The following is a 23,957-nucleotide window of genomic DNA, read 5'->3' on the forward strand; positions in this document are numbered from 1 at the left end:
AGAAGGAAAACATTAAATGGATTCTTACGCGCCTCCACCCTATTTTTTCAGTGTAGACTTTGAATGCAGAAACATTTGGAGGCAAGGCTTGTGTCATAGGACCTGCCCGGAATGGTTTTACAGGTGAAGGATGTTCAGAGGAGAACAAAGGCTTCATCAAGACTGAGCCTGTTATGTCATTCTTCATGCACTTAAAAAAAAAAAAGCAAATGAAGCTTATCTATCCAGTAGTTTAGGTGGTTCTCCTGGGTGGAGGAATTAGCTCCCGCAAGTGCTGCTTCCCTGGAAAGGGTGTTGGTTGCTTATACCATAGGAATGAGACCCCCATAGACAGTTGCAGCTTAATTGCCAAGAAGGGATAGGCAGAGACAGGGAGGCTGTATGGATGGGGAAAGTGATAAGATGAGAAGAGTTGGTTTCTTTACAGAAAACGGTTGGACGTCCAATCTCAGCCCGTGTTGAGGGAATCTGACAAGTGCAATGCTGTGCAAGCTTGAGACACTGGCAGGAGAACAGCTGGGACTTGTATTCCTTAGCAGGAGGCAGGACTCCAAGCTGGGACAATCCTGCCTGCTCCATATGAAAGGAGGCTTGCAGCTTGATAGGCTGTTTCAAGAGATAATAATACAGAAGCAAATGAACTTTAGCTCAAAGAGCAATGGAAGCAAACATCGGAATTGTACTGACTCTCCTCCTCTGGGTTTCACAGCAACTCCCCCAACTGCCACCAACCCTTGTCTCATTCTTCAGCAATGTATCAGTATCTGGGATTGTGTGTACGCATTATTTTTAAAAACCTGCATCAAGAAACCCTGAATTCATTGTCCTGAATAAATTATGTGAATGAGACAACTACCCTGCACCATTTATTCCATCTCTTCTAGTTAAGAGGAAGAGGCATGATGTATTTCTGACCACTGGAAATTCCTCACACACTTACCTCCTCTGAATCTTCACCAGGGATTGGTTATATAATTTCAAACATGTCTCCACAGCATCTCTGTGAATCATGGAATTTTTGGGGAGCTGTAATTTTGCACCCATTACTGCAGGGATCTACTTGATGACAACAGTGCCACTACAAACTTCAGAAAAATACTGGCAACTCTTTCTCTTGATTCCCTGAAATGCCTTGAATACAGAGGTGCAGATCTGTAATTTTGGACTCCTTTCCATAGTGTTGTTTATTACTTCAAAATGTGCCCTCCTGCTCATTCTACTGAGGAAACCCTGAAATCCTGCCATGATGGCACCCCTGCTTTAGTAAGCTACAGGACACCACCACCCATAATCTAATCTCCTGCTCCATTTCTTTTCCCTTAACCCTTTTTCTCCAGGTGAAAACAGATGATAGGATCATGAGGACAGAGCAAGGACTGCTCTTCCGGAAGCTTTTCCGCCAGGATGCGGGAACATATTACTGCAAGGCTCAGGAGCATGGCTTCACTCAGACCGTCACCAAAATCATGTTGGAGGTGATCGAGAGTGAGCAGCTGGAGCAGGTCTTTCAGCGGGAGCAGGAGGAGGAGCCGCCTCGCCCCCTGTGCCGGGTGCCTGATCCCCGCATGCTGCATGGGCAAAGGATGTGGTTCAAAGACATCATGCACCTCATCGGCTATTCCAACTTGCACCGGGTAGAGGAGTACTGTGAGCGCGTGTGGTGCGGAGACCGCCAGCTGCGGCACAAAGGCAGGCCCCCCAAGAGCAAGAACATGCTGGATGGTGGCAAAAAGGGGAGGGGCAAGCAGCACGGAGAGAGGAACCGGGTCCCTAGGCAAGCGGCTGCCACATAAGTGGAAAGAGAGCCGACACATGGCAGGAGGAGAACATGAGAGGAGGAAAGTTGGCATGGACCAACCTTCCTCCTCGAGAATGAAAATCAGCCCCTCTGGGAACTGTCCTTATGATAGGAACTTGTCCTTTTGGAAGGGGCCACCTTGCTGATCAGCTGAGCCTGGAGACATTCCTTGCTGGAAGCACATCACTTCCCTCTATCACTTGCATTGGAGACAAGGACTCAAACACCAGACCCATTTCCTTCCTGTCCTGTCTTGATGTATTTCACTTGCACCTTGGGGGGTTGGTTGGTTGGTATCAGGTCTGGGAAGGTGTGGGTCGGCCTGAAGACTCTGCTCTCTCCACCCAGTTGTTGTGTATATTCAGTTGCTGCCCCCAATGTTCAATATGACTGAGCCACAAAATGCAGAGACATAAGGGCTGAGGATCTAACCACGTGGCAAAGGAAAACCATCAGTCAACAGGAAGACAAGCCAACAGCACTCTGCTTAGAAGTCTGGGTGGGAATAGTGGTGAGTTCCTGCTGGGAATGGGCAGGATGGAGGCAGGCAGGTCTCTCCTGCAGGTGACAAGTGACAGGCACATTCAGCTGCACGCAACATGTGACAAAAATCGCCTCTCTGAAGAGAGCGAATGCGGATTCCAGTGGGATCCCACCTACCCCCAGCAAAAATGGATAAGGAATGAATGTGATCAATGAGCTATGGATTGTATTTGTTCTTTGGTGGTAGTGAGGCAAATTCTGTTTGTCAGTCTTAGGGACTTCATCTGTCCAGAGGCAGGAAGCAGTCTAAAACTTTTGGGGGATTTTAACTGATGCGGCTTAATGTGGTCATTTGTGAATGCAAAGCCTACATTGACCAGAATGCTAAGTCACCTTGCCAGTGGCTCTCTTCTGCGTGAGCAACAGTCTTGATGTTAACACTAATAGTGCAAAAAGAGGCTCGACGGGAATTTATAGGCCAAAGAAAACGTTACGTTGTAGCTGCACTACAATGTTAGCCTACTACTACTCAGTTACAAGGCTGGGGCTTTCAGGGCGGGAAGTGAGTGGCGGGAGAGGAGTTAAGCACATCCTTCCACCTGCCTCCTTCCTGCCACTATGTGTGTTGGAGATGAGAAGAAGCCACCAGGCTAATATTTATACGTGGCTGCAGCCATGTAACACGTAGCTTGGCCCTCAGTTGTACATACGTGAATTTTGCAGGCTGCCTCATACCACCCAGAGCAGACTTACATCTTTCCCACCTGTGTCTTTTGAGCATTCTTAGCTGCATTCTCTGGGCCATGCAACATCTCTTCAAGCTCGTGTCAGAACTTTGGCTTTAAGTGCTCTCCGTCTTTCATTCCTGTATCTCTGAGGCTGTGTTGATCCCCTAGATGAAACTGATTAAGCGCCAACAGCTGAATGAAAACCACCAGTTTGTTCAACAAATAAATTAAACCCTTATGCAGCAAACTCAGGCTTGGGGGCAAGTCTTTTCTCTTTTGTTTTCAGTGATTCAGTGTTCAGCTGCACAATGAATGGGTCTCATAGCAAGCTGTGCCCAGGACTGAAGTTTATTGCTAAAACTTCTTCCTACAATGTCATTCATTGTACAGTCAAAAGTTGATTGTTTTCTCCAAACACATCGAACAATGCATGTGTCGAGGGGCCAGAAAATAAAGCTCAACTATCTATGGTTTTGTGAAGAGATTAGAAAGGTTAGCAGTGCACAGACGCCTCCTGAAATAAGATGTCCTCTCAGTGAACAGTTTCTGGAGAAAGCACTATTGACACAGTCAGTTTGGTAATAAATGGGCAGATAAAGACCATTGGGTGGTATTCAGTAAAACTTGGTTGAATACCACCCAATGTCATCTGTCCCACCCCCCTTTCTGGCTGTCTCCAGACAGTGTGCAGTTGTAACACTGGACTGGATGAACTTTCCTAGGAAGCAGTACCCACCTCTTGCCCTGAAGAGGTGTAAGTCAGGGTTTGTGCAGTGGTTTCCGGGCAAACATTCAGAGTTACTGTGTTGTCTCTGCCCACCTGGATAGATCAGCTCAGGGACTGGCACACTCTCCTTGAGACTTGCTGATGTCATGATGTTTCACCATACAAAACTGGGATAAACACACGCTTCTCAAAAACAATAAAAATGGCAAAACACCAATTGGTATATACTATACACATTAACATCCTGGTGTAGACACAGTCTCAGTTTGAAATCCACTTCCATCAGTTTCCGGTACAGCAAATGAATATTTGGTATAGTGCATGCTGATTTTAAAAGATGTCATTTACATGAAAGGGATCCACCAGAATTTGGCAGGTAGAACAATTGCATCAACCTTTCATGCCAAAAGATGCCCATCAAGGCAGGGAGAAACAAGAAGTTCTGTCTACCAAGCCCAGGTTCTACCTCTCCTTTGCGACTGGAGTTTAAAAGTCCTCAGAGCTGCAGTACCCTTGTGCACATTGAAGGCAGTTAAATTCAGATAGGTCAAGTTAGGGATCAAGAGATGGGATGATAATACAACAAGTAGCAAATAAGACATGGGAAGCATTATTAGGAAGGATTAGGGAGCAGTTGCTGATGAATAAAAAAGAGAAAACATCTGTGATAAAGGCAAAATTAATGGTAAGTATACTTCAACGTAATACAAATATTTCCTAATGCAGCTTGTACTGTTACGGTGCAGCAGCTGAGTTCTCTCTCTTAATAATGTTCGGTTCTGAAGTCAGTGAAATTGGCACTGATGTGTCTTACGTGTCCCAGGATTTATGGTGGGATGAAGGATGGGATAACAGAATGGCATTGAGTTCCTCCTCGAATGCCCTCTAATTGCCCATTGCAAATTGAGTGTGTGCTTTGTTCTGTGTTCAAAACACTTTTCATGCATCACCAGAGTCCCATTCAAAAGATGTCTCTCAACTTTCTGTGCAGCAAAGACTTCTTGGTGAAAGGGTGGCTTTGGTATTCCTTAGCTTGGACACGGGAAGAGAAAAATGTTCCTTCCAGGAATGTCATTGTATCTGTGCATGTCATGAGGCAAAGCTCATACTTCCTTGAGCCCCATCTTTTGTATCAGGACAAGAGGAAAGGCCTGTTTTCTAAGCCTGGTTTAGGGATAAATATTAGGGTCAAATAGTCCTTTCACTCCATATGACCCATTCAGAGCAGTGTGGAAATGGCATGCAGTGCAGTGTATCTGCTGGGATCCCAATTAAATGGAGGGAAGTAACTGTGGTTCATCTTTGGAAATACAGCGTTTGGTCTCAGGAGGAGGTGCGGTTCACTGAGGACAAGTACGGACCCTGTGAATGCCACAGGAGGGGAGGTGTCAGCAAACTAGTTCTAAGTGCATACAAAGCAGGGTGGGCTATTGGTTGGAGTAAACAAAACAACACTGGCAGCTGTCTCTCCATGGCCGAGGGTCTACTCTGGGTAAAAGTTGATGGTGTGAAAAGTGATTGGGGATAATAACTTTAACAAATGCATCTTGCTTTCTGCAAGCACTTTAAATACACCTTTCCTGTGTCTGAGGATTAATAATATGTATGAAGTTGGAACTTTTGCAGGCCAACTTTTGGGTTTATATTTGATTTGCTGCTGCTGTGACTCTTGTGAGGTAGCTGTCAAGGGAGGGAGATAATAATGCACTACTTTTCAGACATTATTAGTAATAAGAGTGTATTGGACTATGTGTGCTTCATATTTTGGTTTCCAAACTGTTCTGGACAATTTAACAATTTCCATTGCCGCTTCATATGAGATCGGTCCATTTATTCACCCGTCCATTCATGATTGCTGTAGTTACTAACAATTACACACTCAAGTGGATGGTTTAATAATATTTTGCCTCACTTTTAATGTGAATGGGACCCTATGTCTTGCACAACTATGGATTTGTTGTGAGACGTTAGGAAAAAAACAATTCCCCCCACCCTTTTGCCTCAGAGCAATTTACGGCAAATTATCTTTTGATTGGAGCATATTGAGGAGATATGGAAATCTAAACTATTAAGCATGTAAAGATTCCCAAGACACTAAAGTGACCTATAGGCAATACTATTATTATGGGGGTTGGGATTGGGGGGGGGATTGGAGTTTTTAAGCCTTGTGTGTGGAGCATATACTTGACATCTGATACATCCTCTGTCAAGAAAACTCTCTCAGAAAGCAGACAGCCTTTATGATCTTTGCCTTCTCCAGCTACAGTCCCATGAGCTAATGTGCCAGCAGGTCTTTGAAGCCGGGTGTGTGAAGGGAGAAGACAGGCAGACAATGAACTTCTTTCCTGCATCTGCTGGAATATAATTACATGGAGTTTATTTTTGCAAAAGGCCTACAAAGTGGAAAGTGAGCATGACATGAGGTAAAATAACAAATAGTGGGAGATCGCAGAGAGTGGATTTCACAGCCTGTGTATGAACATGATTTAGACCTTTCCTGTGCACTAGACTTGGGTCTCCCCATTTGCCTTGACTTCTCAAACTTGTGTGCGGTCATTCACCTCAGTGAACAAAGCAGGATAAAATCCCATCAGTCAGATGCTTCACACAAGAGTACTGAATCCTACCACACCTTTTTGCCAGACTAAATTATTGCTCAGTGCTTCTAAGTGTTAAAGGGCACCAAGTTTTTCCAGAAACCTAACAACATGATCCTACACACCTATTTGGTGTCAAATTCTATTGATTTCACTGGAATGTGCAAGTGGGTACATTTAGGATCTGCTGCCTGAAGACTGCTTTCCCCCAAAGTAAGCCCCATTAAACTTAGTGAGACTTCCAGGGAAACGGGCTTAGGGCCAGGTTGCCAGAAATAACTTCTTTTTAGTCCACTATGTGTTATTAGATGCACAATCTTTTCAGATAATAGATTTCCAGGGTAGGTTCCATCAAATTCTAAAACCCACTGAGATAAATTACAGTTAATATACCAAATAAAACAACCACCAAAGGATTAAGAGCAGCAGTAACAATGATTTAAAACCAGCCGCTAAGATCAGCTTAGGTATCAGAAATTGGCTGAGAGGTCGAAATGAATAACAGGAAGATCCTTGTGCCATAAAGGCATTCGATTTGGTGCCAGGCATCCTGGAGGAGGGCAGTCTGCATGGCCATTCTCAGGGTAGTCACAGGTTCCCCACCTCTGATGTAGACAAGACTTGAGCTAGATAGACCAAAGATCTGAGTCAATATAAGGCAAGTTCCTTGAGGGCTACACTGAATGATAGGATTACTCTCTGTTCACATTAAACACTCCAATATCAGCTTCTTTTTCTTTGTAAGTTGGAAGGCAATTGCCAGAAGCCAGGTTGCGGTTAGAATGAAGCTGTGTTCAATATTCAATTAGCACTACGCAAAACCACAAAGACGGGAAAATGTCATTAGGAGATTCCTTAACAGGGACCTGGTGGAGACAGGAAGAGATGCTGGAACCCTTTCAGACATGGATTCCAAGAGGGTGGAATGATTTTCATCATTCATCTCCATTTCCTTTTCCTCACTCAATATTTCAACTCATTTTGTGGGTCTCATTGTCTCTACTTTCAAGGGTTCTTCCAGGTGGAAGATTTTTCACATGCTAGCTCCTGGAAGTCATACAAGATTAAGTGCACTGAACAAGATTAGTCCAAAAAGGAGTTGGCATCTAGCAACATAAGTGTGGTAGAGCAGGGATGGTTAGAGGATAAGACTAGCCCACCACTGAACCCTGATCTCTCGTAGGCCACCCATCTGGCTGCTGGATTTTATTTTATTTTATTATTTTACAAAGAAAACTGGACAAGATGGATCTTTATGTTTTAATTGGATAAACATTCAGCATATTCAGTAACATATGCCTCAGAATTACGTACTTATACTTTAAGAGGACCTTAGCATCCTTTCCTTGCTTTGTACATTTAAGCACATCACTGAATCCTGAGGGGTGGCGAGGATGATGATACTGAAGTCATTCATGAGCCAACTCTTGTGATGAAGATGCAATAGTAGGGCATGGGTAGTATCTTCTCCGTAGGATTCAAAGCCTCCCTGAAAAACTGTGTTTGGTTTCAGTTGTCTACAGCCAGTTATATTTGGGAAAGCTTTGGTCATATGTAGGGCCACAGCATGTGTTGGAAATCCTCCTCTCCCTTTTGGTAAACAATACTCCCTTCCCCAGTACAGGGGGCAGAGAACAGAGTGGGCCGCATAGGGTCAGTGTTTGATTTACAGGGAGCTCAAAAGAGACCCAGGCCGCTTGACGTTTTGCGACAAGACTCTCTCGGCCACTGTTCTTTGAAGGCGTTGGATAAAACCATGCTTTGACTAAAATTGGGAGCAGGGGGGGAGAGGGTCAGGAGGTGGGCCTTGCAGATTTTATTCCAAGGTCACTCACCTCTCAGACCCCCAACTGACCTCTCTGTGAAGCTCAAAGAAAAGAGAAGGGGGCCACACCACAATTCAGTAGAGTGTTGCAAGTTGCCAATCCTCACGCAACCACGAAGCTTGTAGGGTGACCTTAGATCAGTCACACACTCTCAGAATAATGTACCTCACAGAATGGCTGTGAGGATAAATTGTGGAGGGACGATGAGCTCCTTGGGGTAGAAATGTCTGTATGCACAGACATGACCTTTCAGCCTCATGTGTGGCAGATTGGAGCAGAGATGTATAAGGGATTTCTGCGGCACAGCCTGGAGAAGGAACCAAATTCTCCTGCAGCCCGCAGCAGTTTTGGCTGGAAAAGGCAACTGTGTTTTTTATGGGGACAGCATGATCTCACTTGCTCAGTAAACTCCCTCAGGCTGATAAGGATCTCGCTCCTTCCTGCAGCCGATCAGGCCTCACACAATAGTGTGAACCACCAGTCCTGCTGGGAAGAGCATTGTTGCTGAATGTGAAACACACACATACAAAAGCCACTGCCTGCCTTGGACTAAATAAGACCAGGGGGTGTTTATAGACCTTAGCACTTCCGAGTGGGCGTTCTTTAACATACCAAGACAAAGGATGGCACAATAAGAAATTGTTCCATGTTTACTGGTGTCTGTTCCCTTCAGGATGTGAGGATCTCATTAACAGCATCAAACAATCCCACACATTTGGCTGCTGTGCTGGAAGAGAGGGATGCTGCCTCAGTTATCAGTCATCCTTTCATGTGTGCAGGCAAGAGGGAGGAAATGACAGCTGTTCAGAGATACACAACTTGGAATGGAGGCTCCGATTCAATTATCTCCATGATGGAGATAAACAGGAGGACTTTTTTGTTTTTGTTTTACTACGCAGACCCACATTTTCAAAATGTATGTGGCTGTTGCTGTTGTTAGTCATACTTGGAGTAGAGAATTAATTCATTTCAGTGGGTCTATTCTGAGTATAATTTAGTAGAATATAACCCACACAATGAAGAAGTGAGGTTCCATGATAAAGCAGGTTATCTAGGGAATTAGAAAAGACAAAAAATAATAATGAATGAGCAAATGGCATTCAGTAGATCTAGTTATATAGTCTTCATGCAGGGAGGTTGGTTTAAAAACAGGTAAATCTCCTTTACAATTCTAGGATGGAATGCGCATCAAATGAGCTGGGTGTTTTGTTTTGTTTTTGCTACCTACTCCCCATCCCCCTTTTTAAGGAGGTAAATCAATGCTAATACAGGAAATATTGTGTATTTTTTAAAAGAAAGTAAATTAACTTGGTTGGTAGAGCATGAGAATTTCGTGGGTTCGAGCCCCATGTTGGGCAAAAGATTCCTGTCCTGCAGGGGGTTGGACTAAATGACCCTCGTGGTCCCTTCCAACTCTGGGGATTCTGACACACTTATGAAAAGAGCTCTCTCTAGGGACTAGGAAAACTGACTTTGGAATCCGTCAATACTTTTGAAATTTCAACTGCAAATGAAGATCATCAAACTCTGCTGGCTCCAGAATCTATGGATCCTTGGATAGGCTTCCTCCTCCAGTCTGCTCCTCTGGGAGATTTCTCAGCCCTTCAACTATGTGTCAGATTTTTGGATGTTAACGTAGGCTGCGTTCAACAGCATAAAGTTTTTCTTTAATGAGGCCTGGGTCAGGATGGAACCGTATTGCAGTGCCCAAAAGGAATGAGAAACGGCTGCATCAGACACATTGCTCCAACCTACTGAAATCAACAGACTGCACAGACCAGAGGGACGATTCATTTCTGGTCTTAGAGCTCAGAGGCACCATTTTGCTTGGTACAAATACACCTGTTACACAGTTTTCACTCACTTGTTAACATTTGTACTCTGTCATTTCCCCCAAAGAGCTCAGCGCTGTATTTCAACTTCAGAACACAACTCTGTGAGATGGAAAGACTTGCGCAAGGCTACGTGGTGAACTTCGTGGTAGTTTGAACCCGGGTTTATCACATACTAACCCAGCACTCTAGCCGCTGTGCCACACTGGTGCCAACGCTGGGGAAGGAGCTCCATGATCTGATGAGCAGATAGGTACAAAAACAGATAAAGATAATTTTGTGACTCTATGCAGAGGTAAGGTAAGGGCCAGAGCTCAGTGGTAGAGCCCATGATTTTTGTGCTCTAGAGTTTAATAGCTGGCATTTGAAAGACCAGGGAGCAGATGCTGTGAAAGGCCTCCACGCAAGACTTCAGAGAGCTATTGCCAGTGAGAGTAGACAGTAATGGGCTGAATGAGCTGTGGAACATAAGAGCCCTGCTGGATTGGCCCAAGGCCCTTCTAGTTCAACTACCTGCTTTCCTAGTGGTCAACCAGATGCCTATGGAAGCCTTCCAGGAAGAAAAAGAAGAGGAGTTTGGATTTGATATCCCGCTTTATCGCTACCCGAAGCAGCTAACATTCTCCTTTCCCTTCCTCCTCCACAACAAACACTCTGTGAGGTGAGTGGGGCTGAGAGACTTCAAAGAAGTGTGACTGGCCCAAGGTCACCCAGCAGCTGCAGGTGGAGGAGCGGAGACACGAACCCGGTTCACCAGATTACAAGTCTACTGTTCTTAACCACTATACCACACTGCAACAGTGCTCTTTTCAGCAGTCTCCTCGTCTCCTAATATCACAGTTTTTCCCCAGGCTGCCCTCCTGAGTCCATGTTCCCATAATAGGAACAGCACAAAAGAAGTGGGACATTTGAAGCTGGCAGTTGCTGCCAAGATGGAACACATAAACAGTGCCCAAGCATTCAGCAGAAAATGGAGCAAACAGTTTACAAGAGAAAGATAAATGCCCTAGGAAGTACGTGGCCACTTAATGACAACTGCAATTACCTAGAATAAACTGTGGCATTCTTAATTTTAAGGGTCCTGATCCATCTTCCCTTTGAAGTCAATACCAGCCTCCCTACTCAATCTGCAATGAGAGGCTAAAGTGTGCCTTTTGTCAACACAATAAAATCCTTTGCCAGGAATTATTTCCATGGGGTAAAGAGCTAATGCAGCCAAGCAACTTGGTGGAATCTCACAGCTGATTAGAGTGGGCAAATACAGTGAAAATGCCACCAAGACGCTTGCTTGCATTCCGTTTAATTAAATGGAGTTAAGCTAATGTTTACCGTGGGAAAAGGCACAAGGGAAAACACGATGTGTTTCTTTCTTTCTTCTTTTTAAAAAAACATTTTAGTTGCTTCTTTACAAAACGTCCAAAATGATACATAAAAATTAGAACAGTCCTCTTTGAAAAAGATAGCATAAACAACATGGTAAACCAGCAGAAGCAAAATCCAATTAAAAATAAGCTCAGGCTGCCAATGTTTTGTTTTGTTTTTTAAAAGCAGACTTCCCAAAGGGAGATTCCTGAGTCTGATGGGGCTGGTTGTGCTTCTTGGGGGAGAAAATTCCTCAGGGTGGGTGACAAGCCCCCATGAAAGCCCTCCCCATGGTGCCCTCATAGTTCTAATCTTGGTGAATAAGGGAATGCAGAGTGCAGCCTCTCTCATGAACCTAATGTGCATCTGATGGCACAGATGTAGAATGACTGCCCCCAAACCAGCCATCTCAGGCCCTATGAGCAGCAGGGAAGGCCCTATTGGTGGTCCTGCCTCTGGCAGTTGTCTGAATGGCATTGATCTGTGAAAGCGAAGCCAGCAGGGGTGCAGCCACTATTAAACATAAAACTAAAATAATATAATCCAGAATAAAAGTGTAAAACCACACAAAGCAACAGCAAGCAGGGAGTCTCATCTCCCATCCCACCAAAATGTTAACAAAAGTGGGAGAAAGTGGGGGCCAGGAGTTAGTTTTGCCTGCTGAACAGCAGCCTGAAGGGGGAGAAGGCAGATTGACTCCACCTGCAGCTGATCAGCCTTCAAGGACTCAGAGGTGAACTATCTGGCTTCAGCCTTCTTAAGCAGAGCTTCCAGCAGCAGTCAGATGCTGGTAACAACACTTGTAGTTCCTGGCCTGACCTTGTTTCCTGCTTGTCTTGACCCCTGACCCCAAGATCATCGGATTCTCTGACCTCTGGACCATCTGACCACATGGATTGCTGTTCGCCCCCCCCCCCAGGACTGGACCTGACTCTAGATGCTGACTCTGCCTCCAGGCAAGTACGCCTCAGAGACTCTTCTGGTTGGCTGGCCTCCCACTCCACTGAGCTCTGCACAATGTTGCTCAGCAATGAGACTAACAAAAGGGTTAATTCCACATGTGTCAGCATAAATGATTACCCCCTCCCTGTGCAGCTGCAGGCATCCTGTAACTCTTTTATCTGAGTTGCTGGTCAAACTAGCATGTAGCACTAAAGGGCTCAGGTTATTGTATTAATTGCTGGGGAGTGTTGGACACTTGTGAAGACTGTTGGAGAAATCTCTGGAAACATGGAAGACTTTGAGAAAAGCTCATCTGAGGGAAGTTGAACATCTTACAAGATTTCTGGACTTGGAGAACTCTGACAGTTGCAGGACTTAGTACTTGCCTAGTGGACTTTGGCACAGCAAGGACTTTGAAAGCAAGGACTGGGCTCAGAGAGTAAAGGCTTCTTCTAGCAACTGTTAGTAGTGTTAGTAGTGTGTGTGTGTGTTGTGTATGTTTGTTTTGCCAAGTAAAAGCTAACTCTGCGGTGAGCTTAACCTCTTGACTGAACTTCTGTGGCACATACACAACACCCAACACTGGGCAAAGAGGTATGTCCTCACATGCCATGAAAACTATGCTATGATGAGACACACTTAACCAGGGAAAGTCATTCTGTAGGCATAGAGCCAATATAGACCCCTGCAATACAAATCTCATTGGATCATGGAACCACCAAAAGAGCCTCTTCTGCAGATCTGGGGCAGATTGGCCTGGGAAGAGGCATTCTGTTCAATAGCTGTCATAACCTGCCTATACAAGTACAAATCTATATACAATGGTACCTCGGGTTAAGAACTTAATTCGTTCTGGAGGTCCATTCTTAACCTGAAACTGTTCTTAACCTGAGGTACCACTTTAGCTAATGGGACCGCCCGCTGCTGTTGCTGCGCGATTTCTGTTCTCACCCTGAGGCAAAGTTCTTAACCCAAGGTACTGTTTCTGGGTTAGTGGAGTCTGTAACCTAAAGCGTCTGTAACCCGAGGTACCACTGTACTACAGCTCAGGAATTCTGACACAAATGTCCACAGCTGGTCACCATCAGAGCTACACAAAAACCTAGTCTGAGGCAATCAAATAATACTAATATATTCTAAGTGAGGAATTTTGAGGCTAAGACAACTGATTAGCACAAAGTCAACTACGGTAGAGGTTTTTTTAAAAACCAACAACAACTTGCCATTTTACTTGCTAATCTATCATCAGCAAGAAATCCTTGCTGATATACTACAAATTACCTTGAGATGTACTAGTCAATTCCTCCTTCATTCTCTATGCAGGCTCCCCTGTTCACCTCCTTTTTTTGTCGGTCAAGTTTTTCTCTTTAAATGTTTTATTGTTAGCATTGGTCCAGCCCCATCATCATGGAGTCAAGATGAGTCAGATAAATAAAAAAAGCTTTTAAATCACACAATGCATGTGTAGATCATATTTTTGAAACTTTCGTGGTCAAATGGAATTCTCTGTAAGCTGCTTTTATTGTTATAATCAATCAAATTATTAATAGTAAAAGAATAGCAACTTGGGAATAGTTAGATGCATGTCTCAGACATAGGGCTGTCGGTCCAGCTTCTGTGAGGTTTGCCAAATACATGTTTGAGATGCATGGCTGACAATTCCCCAGTTTCCAAAGGCGCACATCTTCTGGTAGGGAAATGAAGTGCGGCAGAACCCAGCATATATGGGGAAAGAAGGGAGCTAAAGAATGCAAGATTTATTAATATTTATCATCTGTCCTTTGTTAAAGAACTGTTGCTTATTCTAGAATACTCTGGATTGTATAATATAAAAAACCCTTTTAAACCCAAAAAGCTCTATAGTCAGTTTTTTTTATTGCAGTTTTGGATTCAGTGATTTTTGTTTGGTCAGCACATGAAACTTTTCTTGGAAGACGAGGGCAGTATGGACCGAAGATTGGGCCTGCTTTCAGAGTTGCTACAAGATTTGAAGCAGCATTTGGCAGAATAAGGTGGCCACCTCAAGAACAGACAGCTGGGGCAGAGCAACAGCAGATCACACAGCCTACCCCACACCCCTAAACAAGGGGCATCTAACCTGTGGTCCTCCAGATGTTGGTTGACTACAACTCCCTTCATCCCTGATCATTGACCAGTGGTAATCCAACAACTTCTGGAGGGCTTGGCTACCATTGCCCTAAGGCAGGCACCCCCAAACTTGGCCCTCCAGCTGTTTTGGGACTACAATTCCCATCATCCCTGACCACTGGTCCTGTTAGCTAGGGATGATGGGAGTTGTCCCAAAACATCTGGAGGCCGAGTTTGGGGATACCTGCCCTAAGGTATCTTGCTACCCCCCCAGTGTGGTAGAGGATGTTGCTCCACTTTTGCATCACGATTCAGCTGCTTATCTAGTCAGAGCACACGACTTTCCCCAAAGAATCCTGGAAGCTGTGCTTTGCTCACCACAGCGCTACAACTCTCAGCACTGTTAACAAATTACAATTCCCAGAATTTTGAGGGAGAGCCATCTGGTTTAAATATATAGTATGTACACAAGGCAGTATGTATGCCTGTGGTTCCCAAAGTGGGGCACACGCCCCAGGGGGGCAATTTTATTTTTAGGGGGGGCAATTTGAGAATGAGTTATTAACAGTGAATGGCCTTTTAGGTTTCCTCCACATGAATAAGAGTTCACTTTTTAAATAATAAGAATTATATGTCACAGGGGGGTGGGCATCAGGATTTTAGAGATGCTTAGGTGGGGCATGGCCAAAAAAAGGTTGGAAACCACTGGTGTATGTGGAAGCAAAGAGGGACAAATGTTGTTCTTTAACCACAGGCAGCAAACTGTCTTGAAGCAGTCCTGATTTAAAGATTCAAAGGCTAAGATACTGAGTCATTTGACACTTTTTTTTTACTCCTCATCCTCTCTGCATTGCAGGGCAACTTTTTTTTCCTGGTAAAATAATGGTTGGACACAATATGCCACTAGAAACCACAAGAGGGAAGAGCGCTCTTTTGCTTGAAGGTTTCCCACAGAAATCTGGTTGGCCACCGTGAAAACAGGAACCTGGATTAGATGGCTTACAGTCTGGTGTTTTTATGGCTGAGATGGCTTACAGTCCAAAAGAGAAATGCAAGTAAACTCAACATGTGCTCATTTGAAATAGGCGCGTATATTCTGGAAGAAGCTTCTGGAACGAGAAGTTGTGCAGTTGCCAGCTTCAGGAAACAGGGTTGTCATTTTTTCAACTGTCCACTGTCAGCAAGCCAGGCCATGCTCCCTCCTGGTCAATTGGCAACCCCGTGTAACAACAGAGAATGCAGCCTTCTATTGAAAACACAAAGTATGGCACTGTTTTGATGAACTATCCCCAGGAGGAAGTGGGGAGGCTCGTCTCTTCCAACTGTGCAAGATATTTGGCCACTCAGAATGCCTATGGATGATCTAGAGCTGGCCTCTTCCAGGCCATAGGAGCAGAATGGGGAGTGGGCAGCCCTTCCCATAAGCTAAATAAACATATATTTAATTATGGTGACAGCTCCTGTCCTAATCTGCCCCCTTCAGTTGCTGAACTAAGATTTGAATTGGACAGCAATTGCAGCAATGTGGAGAGAGGAGTGAAGTTCCTGCAGTGCAGAAAATAATTGTTCAAAGGATTTTCAGCATGACACTCTGGGTTGATCTAATGGTCCACCTAGTGGTCTGCTCTGGTTGCAGCAGAGAATATAATTCTCAAAGGAAATGAAAGACTGGTACCTTTGACTGATCAGCCTTTGCCCTGCTTCCTCAAGCTCAAATTCAGGAGTCAGTGGAAGGGATGGTCCTTAGCCAAGACACTGTGAGGCACTATCTCACACCTCTGCATCAAGGAGGAGTTTCCTGGCTTGTTTCCCTGTGAGATGGAGGAATTTATGTAACCTCTTCCAGGTGGATCCTCAGCACATGTAGAACTATATAAAACTGTAGGTATTCATTAAGTCCAGTATACTGTCTTGGAAAGCATCCTGTTCTATAAGCTGAAATGTGCAAAACAAAATAGTAGAGAATGCCTCCATTCTCTGCAGATCTTGACACGCTCCATTTTGGGACACTGATACATTCTCAAGATGCGTATACCCTGAAAACATCTGGTGCATAAGATCATTTTCTTTAATTTCTTTTAATATTTTTTATTTGTTTTCAATTACAGTCCAATCATAGCCTCATTATAACAATACCAATTTATAATACAATTAATACTGATCGTTCAAATACTGAATTATATAATTTAGATAAAGTGGCCCCCCGCGTACCAGATTTGATGATTTTCTTTATTTCTGTGTTCCAAAATCTTATTGATTTCAATTACCTTCTGGTCATAACAATAGTCCCTCATACAACAACTGCAATATTAATAACTTCTATTCATGTTGGCACATTAAATGATTTATAAAACTACAAGTGAGGAACTCAGATTATATCCTTGTTCTTCCTGTGTGTGGCAATTATTCTGTCCGTTGTGTTTCCTCCTGTCCTTGTAAGATGTTATGTCTTTCTTTCCCCCGGTTGTTGGTGTTATCCATCATGCCTTGGGCGGAGGTGATATCCAATTGTAGTTACAGAAATTTCTCCGTTGCTCCGTCCCATGCTTTGTTGTTTTGCAACTTTAACAAGAGCTGCAAAAGTCACTGTCTCAGTAAATACTATCTATTGACACAATTTTTCCTCTCAGCTTGGGAAGAAGAGCTGTCTGTCGAACTGCAGATGACTCAACAAAGAACCCTATCAGTTCCTTGGCAGTTCACGGACTCCTTTCATCCTTCCTTCCAACTGCAGATATATAAGCAATTATATTTCCAATTACATTAAATCCCAAGTCCTCTTAGCGTAATTCAGTTCACTTTGAAAATAATAAAGGATGGGAAAGAGTCAGCTCCAAGTTTCCATCATAAACCTTTTGCAAAATAGAGCTTCTCTCCCTTTTTCCTTTCTTTACACACAGTTCTGTTTAATGTTATATTCCATATTTATAATCCAGTTTCTTCCATCCTTGCTTGTACAAATGTATTTTGAACTAATATTCAGAATGGGACATCCCTATTTTCATTGGAGAAATCTTGGAGGGTATAACATAGAAGTAGAATGATGGCATGAGAAGATGGTGTGCTACTCAGGGGAGAAAATGGAAGGAGAAAGACATCTAGTGAGGAAATACCTGAAAGGCTGCCTCTTTCTCTACAGACCTCCTTCAGTGTTAAGATCGGCAGAGGAAGCCCTCTTGGTTCTTTCACTGCCTTCAGAAGCTTGGGGGTAATGGTGGACAAGAAGAGGACATTCTAGGTGGCAACCCATAAGTTATGGCACTACCTCCTCACAGAGGTGCATCTGGCATCTTCGTTATATACTGTAGCTTCATTATACATGGGAGCCAGTGTGGTGTAGTGGTTAAGAGCAGTGGACTCGTAATCTGGCGAAACGGGTTCGCTTCCCCGCTCCTCCACATGCAGCTGCTGGGTGACCTTGGGCTAGTCACACTTCTCTGAAGTCACTCAGCCTCACTCACCTCACAGAGTGTTTGTTGTGGGGGAGGAAGGGAAAGGAGATTGTTAGCCACTTTGAGACTCCTTAAAGGTAAAGGTAAAGGGACCCCTGATCGTTAGGTCTAGTCGTGACTGACTCTGGGGTTGCGGCGCTCATCTCGCTTTATTGGCCGAGGGAGCCAGCGTACAGCTTCTGGGTCATGTGGCCAGCATGACTAAGCCGCTTCTGGCGAACCAGAGCAGCGCACGGAAACGCCGTTTACCTTCCCGCCGGAGCGGTGCCTATTTATTTACTTGCACTTTGACGTGCTTTCGAACTGCTAGGTTGGCAGGAGCAGGGATCGAGCAACGGGAGCTCACCCCGTCGTGGGGATTCAAACCGCCGACCTTCTGATCGGCAAGTCCTAGGCTCTGTGGTATAACCCACAGCGCCACCTGCGTCCCTTGAGACTCCTTAGGGTAGTGATAAAGCAGGATATCAAATCCAAACTCCTCCTCTTCTTCTTTTGGCAGATGCTGAAGGAACATCTCTTTACTTGGGCTTTTAACACCTGAGATATAGATTTTTTAGGGCCTCCCTTCTCCTGTCATAACATCAAACTTTTGCAGAAATTGAGCAATCTTGTGGATATGCCTGATCTCATCAAATAATCTTTGTATGCTGTATGCACTGTGTACTATGGTGGCTTCCATGTTGTTGTGCAACACATCCACAAACACATTACTTTTAAGGGCCTGATCACTTATGGCTTTTCAGGCAACCCAAATAACTCCTCTGGGATTTTCTTAAGCAGCTGCATCTTTGAGAAGACTTGGTTCAGCACGGCCCTGGCAGCTGTTAGCTCCAATGGGGATTCTGCTTGCTTGGCAAGAGAGACCCCTCACGTTGCCAGTGCCAAGACGTGATGATTAAGGCTGCGTTTTCTCCCCGTCTCGTGCTATGCAACTGCTGATTTATTTCACAATGCTGTGTGTGTAATTCCTAGCACGCCGTCCAAATCGTTGCGCAAATAATATTTACTTGTGTGGGAACATGCGCTTGTGGCATCAGGAAGTTTTCACAGAAATCTGCAATGAATATCGGGGGTGGAGAGTAGAAAGACAATTGTGATGTAACTGCAATCACAGCCTGCTGTCAAGACTCGGTGACTCAATAGCAGATACAAGGCACCCTTAATATAGATGGATTGTCCGTGCTTAATGGTTACCAAATGTTCCTCGCTTAAATTTATTTATTGTTTGTTTTGTTTAAAGGGATACTTTTATTTGGAGATGCAGTCCTTTATTTGAGATCAGAGATGTTGCTTCATGCGCAGTAACTATGTCATGGCAATTTATTTGCTATGCAGACTTCCCTGAGTTTACAAAGCTGGATGGATAACAATATGGAAGCGCAGGACTGTACCTTATGCTGATCCTACTTAGTTTGATGCAACCCATAGGCTCCTGTCTGCCATAACTAACACTTCTCTCATCTCTGTTGAGTCCTGGTAAGATCCAGCATAGCCTAGTGGCTAGAGCACTAGACTATGACCTGGGGAATCCCAGGTTCAAAACACTTCTCAGCCATGAAACTCACTGGATGCTTGTGGGGCAGTCACCATCCCTCAGCCTACCGTATTTTTCGCTCTATAACACGCACCTGACCATAACACGCACATCGTTTTTAGAGGAGGAAAACAAGGGAAAAAACATTCTGAATGAAACAGTGGATGTATCATTTTTGTGCTTCATGCTGTGGCCACAGACATGTGATCTGATGGTGAATTTGGGGTGACCCAATGCAAAAATCCTGAGAATTCCTGTGGATCCATGCTTTGTAACCACATTTTTGCACCATTGCAGCCCCAGGCAACAGTGGGTGCGTGATTTTTCTGGTGCAGGCTGTAGCCATGGACATGCTATGTGATCTGATGGTGAATTTGGGGTGACCCAATGCAAAGATCCTGAGAATTCCTGTGGATCCATGCTTTGTAACCACATTTTTGCACCATTGCAGCCCCAGGCAACAGTGGGTGCGTGATTTTTTTGGTGCAGGCTGTAGCCATGGACATGCTATGTGATCTGATGGTGAATTTGGGGTGACCCAATGCAAAGATCCTGAGGATCCATGTGGATCTATGCTTTGTAACCACATTTTAAGTGGGGAGCGAAGGAAAAACAAAGAAGGGACATGAGAGGGGTGTGCAGAGAAGCAGCTGGCTAAGAATGCAGGAGAGGGATTTAACGGAAGGGAGAAAAGAAAGGCAAAAGTTTCCCCCCACCCAAGCCAGCCATCTCTCTCTCTCTCTTTCTCTCTCTCTCTCTCTCTCTGTCTCTCTCTCTCCCCCCTCTCTCTCCCTCCCCCCCTCTCTCTCCCTCCCCCCCCCCTCTCTCTCCCTCTCCCCCAGCAGCACCGGAGCACAGAGAGGAATTAGAAGGAACACACTCTGCTTTCCCCTCTGCTTGCCTGGAGGGGAGGGGCTTTCCCTGCTCTTTGTTCCGTTTCAGCAAACACAGCAAGGAAACAGAGGAGGGTGGGCAGTAAGACCCTGAGGCAGAATGCAGGAAAGTAGCCACTTCCTCTTTTCAGGTTTCCCTTCTCCGTGAAGCTCGATTTGATTTTTGCCTGATTTTTCGGCTCCAGGGACCACACATTCGCTCAATAACACGCACAGACATTTCCCCTTCCTTTTTAGGAGAAAAAATCTGCGTGTTATAGAGGGAAAAATACGGTAAGTTGCATCAAAGGATTGGGGGGGGGAAGTGTTCCATGTATGGTACCCTGTTGTTGGTGGACTTGGGCTTGACTTGCATATGTTGTGGAGAAGAAACCATTTGTCAGGTGCAGCTGCCATGCCACAAAAGTAACCACTATATGTAAGATAGTTGATTATGTGGTTATAAGAATATGGGAGGACCAGCATAAAGTATGTAGGTGCCCTTTTCACCAACCTATGCTCCCTGCAAATTCTGTTTATGATCCATCTCCTATGAAACTAATGTATGTAGCTCAGGTCACTTGAAAGTCAACTGGAGCTATTTGCTCTTCTCTTAGGATTTGTGGGATTCTAAAAATGCACAGATTTTCACATAAAGTGTGATAGATTGTTCCAGGCAGGTGGACTGGATTAGTCACTAAGGGTATATACACATTAGTGGCTTAAAACGCAGCGAGATCATTTCCCCCCACTGCAGTTCAAGTCACATTTGCACGTGCAGTATGTGCCACGCAGGGGACAAAGGTGTCTTCACTTGATGCACATTATCTGCTTTATTTTCCTACACCTGCAACTCCCAAAAACTCCTATTCAAGGAAGCTGACATCTATGCACGTGCTGTCATCTGCCCATGAGCAACAGCTGTTTGACCTGCACAAACTTCAGATTAATCATGGCTTGTTTTCAAATTGAATGGAAGCTGTCTTGAGGGGAAATGCATCAAACAGAAGTAAATCTGAAGAAACTATGGATGACATGTAGATCGTAGCTAACTTCATGTGCACCCAGCTTTGAATACCAGTGGTGGGAGCACACTGAAGATGGAGTAAATGGTAATGTGTGGCTTTTGGCTTTCTGCTATGATTTTATAACTCCCCCTTCCATTTTTTAAAAAGTAAATTCTTCCCTGGTATATGATTACAGTGGTACCTCGGGTTACATACGCTTCAGGTTACATACGCTTCAGGTTCAGACTCTGCTAACCCAGAAATAGTGCTTCAGGTTAAGAACTTTGCTTCAGGATGAGAACAGAAATCGTACAGCAGCAGGAGGCCCCATTAGCTAAAGTGGTGCTTCAGGTTAAGAACACTATCAGGTTAAGAACGGACCTCCAGAACGAATTAAGTACTTAACCTGAGGTACCACTGTACAAAGGAACGGCTGCTACCTTTCCAGACAGATGGACAGGTAACCACAAATACACACCAAAGTAAAACAAAATAAAAACAGTTTAAGGGCTGGAAAAAGGCCCTTGATTATTTGACAAAATATCTTTGGGGATACTGCCTTCATGTGGCTTACTGATGCTCAGTTTCTTGCCATATTTTTTCATCATCTTGGTGCCCTCCAGTTCAAAAATCTTCTTGGTTATCTTCCTGGATAAATGGGACAGAGGGTGGGGAAGCAAATACAAATAAACTTGCACAATCTTTAGTACCACAGGGCTGACTTAATATTTTAAATGGTTAGATGTGCAGCAGGCCCATGAGTTCTGCAGTCTGTGAGGGCCCTGATCCAAAAAAGGGATAACCATAAGGGTGGAGGGGGCTTTGTAGACCACGCCCCTGCTTGATGCATGCAGGCAATCCTGCGCTAGAAATGGTCCCATCACTAGTTTTTATTTTTTTAAAAAAAGTAGCCTTTTCAAAATCAAATTCTTTCCCATTGCCCAAGGATAAGAAAAAAAATATATTACTGTATTCACGGATTCTTGAAAATAAAATAGTTTATTCTTGGGAAATCCCCCAGCCTCTCCTTGAAGCAAGAATCCACCACTTCTCTAGGTAATTGGTTCAACTGTCAAACTGCTCTTTCCATCAAAAGTAATCTCGTGCCCCTTTAAGCTTAGTAGATCTGGCCTTTGAGGGCAGCAGAGAATAAGTCTTTTGCCCTCTAGTTCTATAACGACAGCCATTCAGGTAACGAGAAGAGTGCTATCATTATCATATACCCCACCTGTGCCTTCCCTTCTACAGGGTAAATATAATCAGTCAGTTCAACCTTTCCTCATAGGATTTGTGTTCTGCATTGGTGACTGTCTTCATTACCCCGCCCCCCCATGAACCTGTTCTTTTTTGTCTATATTCCAACGAGGACACATTACTCCAGTTGAGACGTGACTTGGTTTGTGCACACTTCCATCAGTTTAATTCCGCCATCCTATGTACGCTTACAGGGACGTGGGTGGCGCTGTGGGTTAAACTTGCTGATCAGAAGGTTGGCAGTTCGAATCCCCATGATGGGGTGAGCTCCTGTTCCTCGGTCCCTGCTCCTGCCACCTAGCAGTTCGAAAGCATGTCAAAGTGCAAGTAGATAAATAGGTACCGCTCCGGCGGGAAGGTAAACAGCGTTTCTGTGAGCTGCTCTGGTTCGCCAGAAGCGGCTTAGTCCTGCTGGTCACATGACCCGGAAGCTGTACGCCGGCTCCCTCGGCCAATAAAACGAGACGAGCGCCACAACCCCAGAGTTGGCCACGACTGGACCTAATGGTCAGGGGTCCCTTTACCTTTTTATGCACGTTTACACAGGGCGGGGCTTCCTTCTTGGCACATCTGCAACCTCAACCCCCATTACCTGGGCGCAATTCCTACTGGGTGCAGAGCTCCCGAATAGCCATGGCGAGGATTAGTACAGTGGTACCTCGGGTTAAGTACTTAATTCGTTCCGGAGGTCCGTTTTTAACCTGAAATTGTTCTTAACCTGAGGTACCACTTTAGCTAATGGGGCCTCCTGCTGCCGCCGCCGGAGCACAATTTCTGTTCTCACCCTGAAGCAAAGTTCTTAACCCGAGGTACTATTTCTGGGTTAGCGGAGTCTGTAACCTGCAGCGTATGTAACCCGATGTACCACTGTACTCTCAAACCTCGTGGAGGCTTGCTTCTGGCTAGGCATGCAGAGGACTTCCGCCGCAAGCTGAACCGATTCCCCGCTTAAGGTTGCGACTGCTAGGGAGAAATGCAGACACAGAAATATGCAAAGTAGTGGCGGGCTGCTTCCCAGAGTCGTATCCTCACCGCTTCAGGACAGCTTAAAGTTTATTTGTTTTTTATCTATTGCTAGATTTGTATCTCACCCTTCGCCCGAAGATCACAGCACAGAACTTCACAAATACAAATATAGAAATACAAAACGAGAACACAAAATATATAATAAAATCAAACCAGTAGCAACGGTCCCCCCCGCCCCCACTCAATTATTTATCTAACCGAATTCGCCAGCACATCTGCAGGCTCAAAGCTCTTGAAACTCCGCCCAAACCGGAAACCTCCAACCCTTTCCGCCCGGGACTTTTCTTACTGCGTCGCGACTTATCTTTCGCCGCGCTCCATTTCCCTCTTCCTACGTCGGGGCGGGCGCTGTGCGTCTCGAGTCGCGCCGAGATGACGTCTTCAAGAGGCGGCGCCGTGAGCGTGGGGGGTCCTGTTGTTGTAGGTGGC

General features: G+C 44.8%; 1 protein-coding gene and 1 long non-coding RNA gene across 4 annotated transcripts in view; one reads left to right on the plus strand and one right to left on the minus strand.

The window, feature by feature from the left end:
• The window catches only part of SEMA3G (semaphorin 3G), an 85,572-nt gene extending 72,854 nt beyond the window's left edge, over positions 1-12,718 (plus strand). Inside the window, exon 16 of one of the 2 annotated variants that reach the window (XM_053377512.1) lies at positions 1,338-3,256. In XM_053377512.1, the coding sequence (XP_053233487.1) occupies positions 1,338-1,793 (456 nt within the window). In that variant the 3' untranslated portion in view covers positions 1,794-3,256. Of the gene's footprint in view, positions 1-1,337; positions 3,257-12,207 lie in introns of those variants that run through there. The other variant, XM_053377513.1, reaches the window with a different exon arrangement.
• A 3,715-nt stretch (positions 12,719-16,433) lies between these two features.
• Positions 16,434-23,893, minus strand: LOC128408190 (uncharacterized). Of its 2 annotated transcripts, XR_008328994.1 has the most exons (4): positions 23,818-23,893; positions 23,384-23,465; positions 23,095-23,160; positions 16,434-18,889 (listed from the first exon to the last, which is right to left on the minus strand). It is a non-coding gene; the product is annotated as an uncharacterized LOC128408190 (long non-coding RNA). The 2 variants fall into 2 exon arrangements; XR_008328993.1 differs by lacking the exon at positions 23,818-23,893 and having other exon boundaries at positions 23,384-23,765.
• Positions 23,894-23,957: the final 64 nt, after the last annotated feature.

This window comes from Podarcis raffonei, chromosome 2 (assembly GCF_027172205.1).
Source record: "Podarcis raffonei isolate rPodRaf1 chromosome 2, rPodRaf1.pri, whole genome shotgun sequence".
Classification (NCBI taxonomy): domain Eukaryota; kingdom Metazoa; phylum Chordata; class Lepidosauria; order Squamata; family Lacertidae; genus Podarcis; species Podarcis raffonei.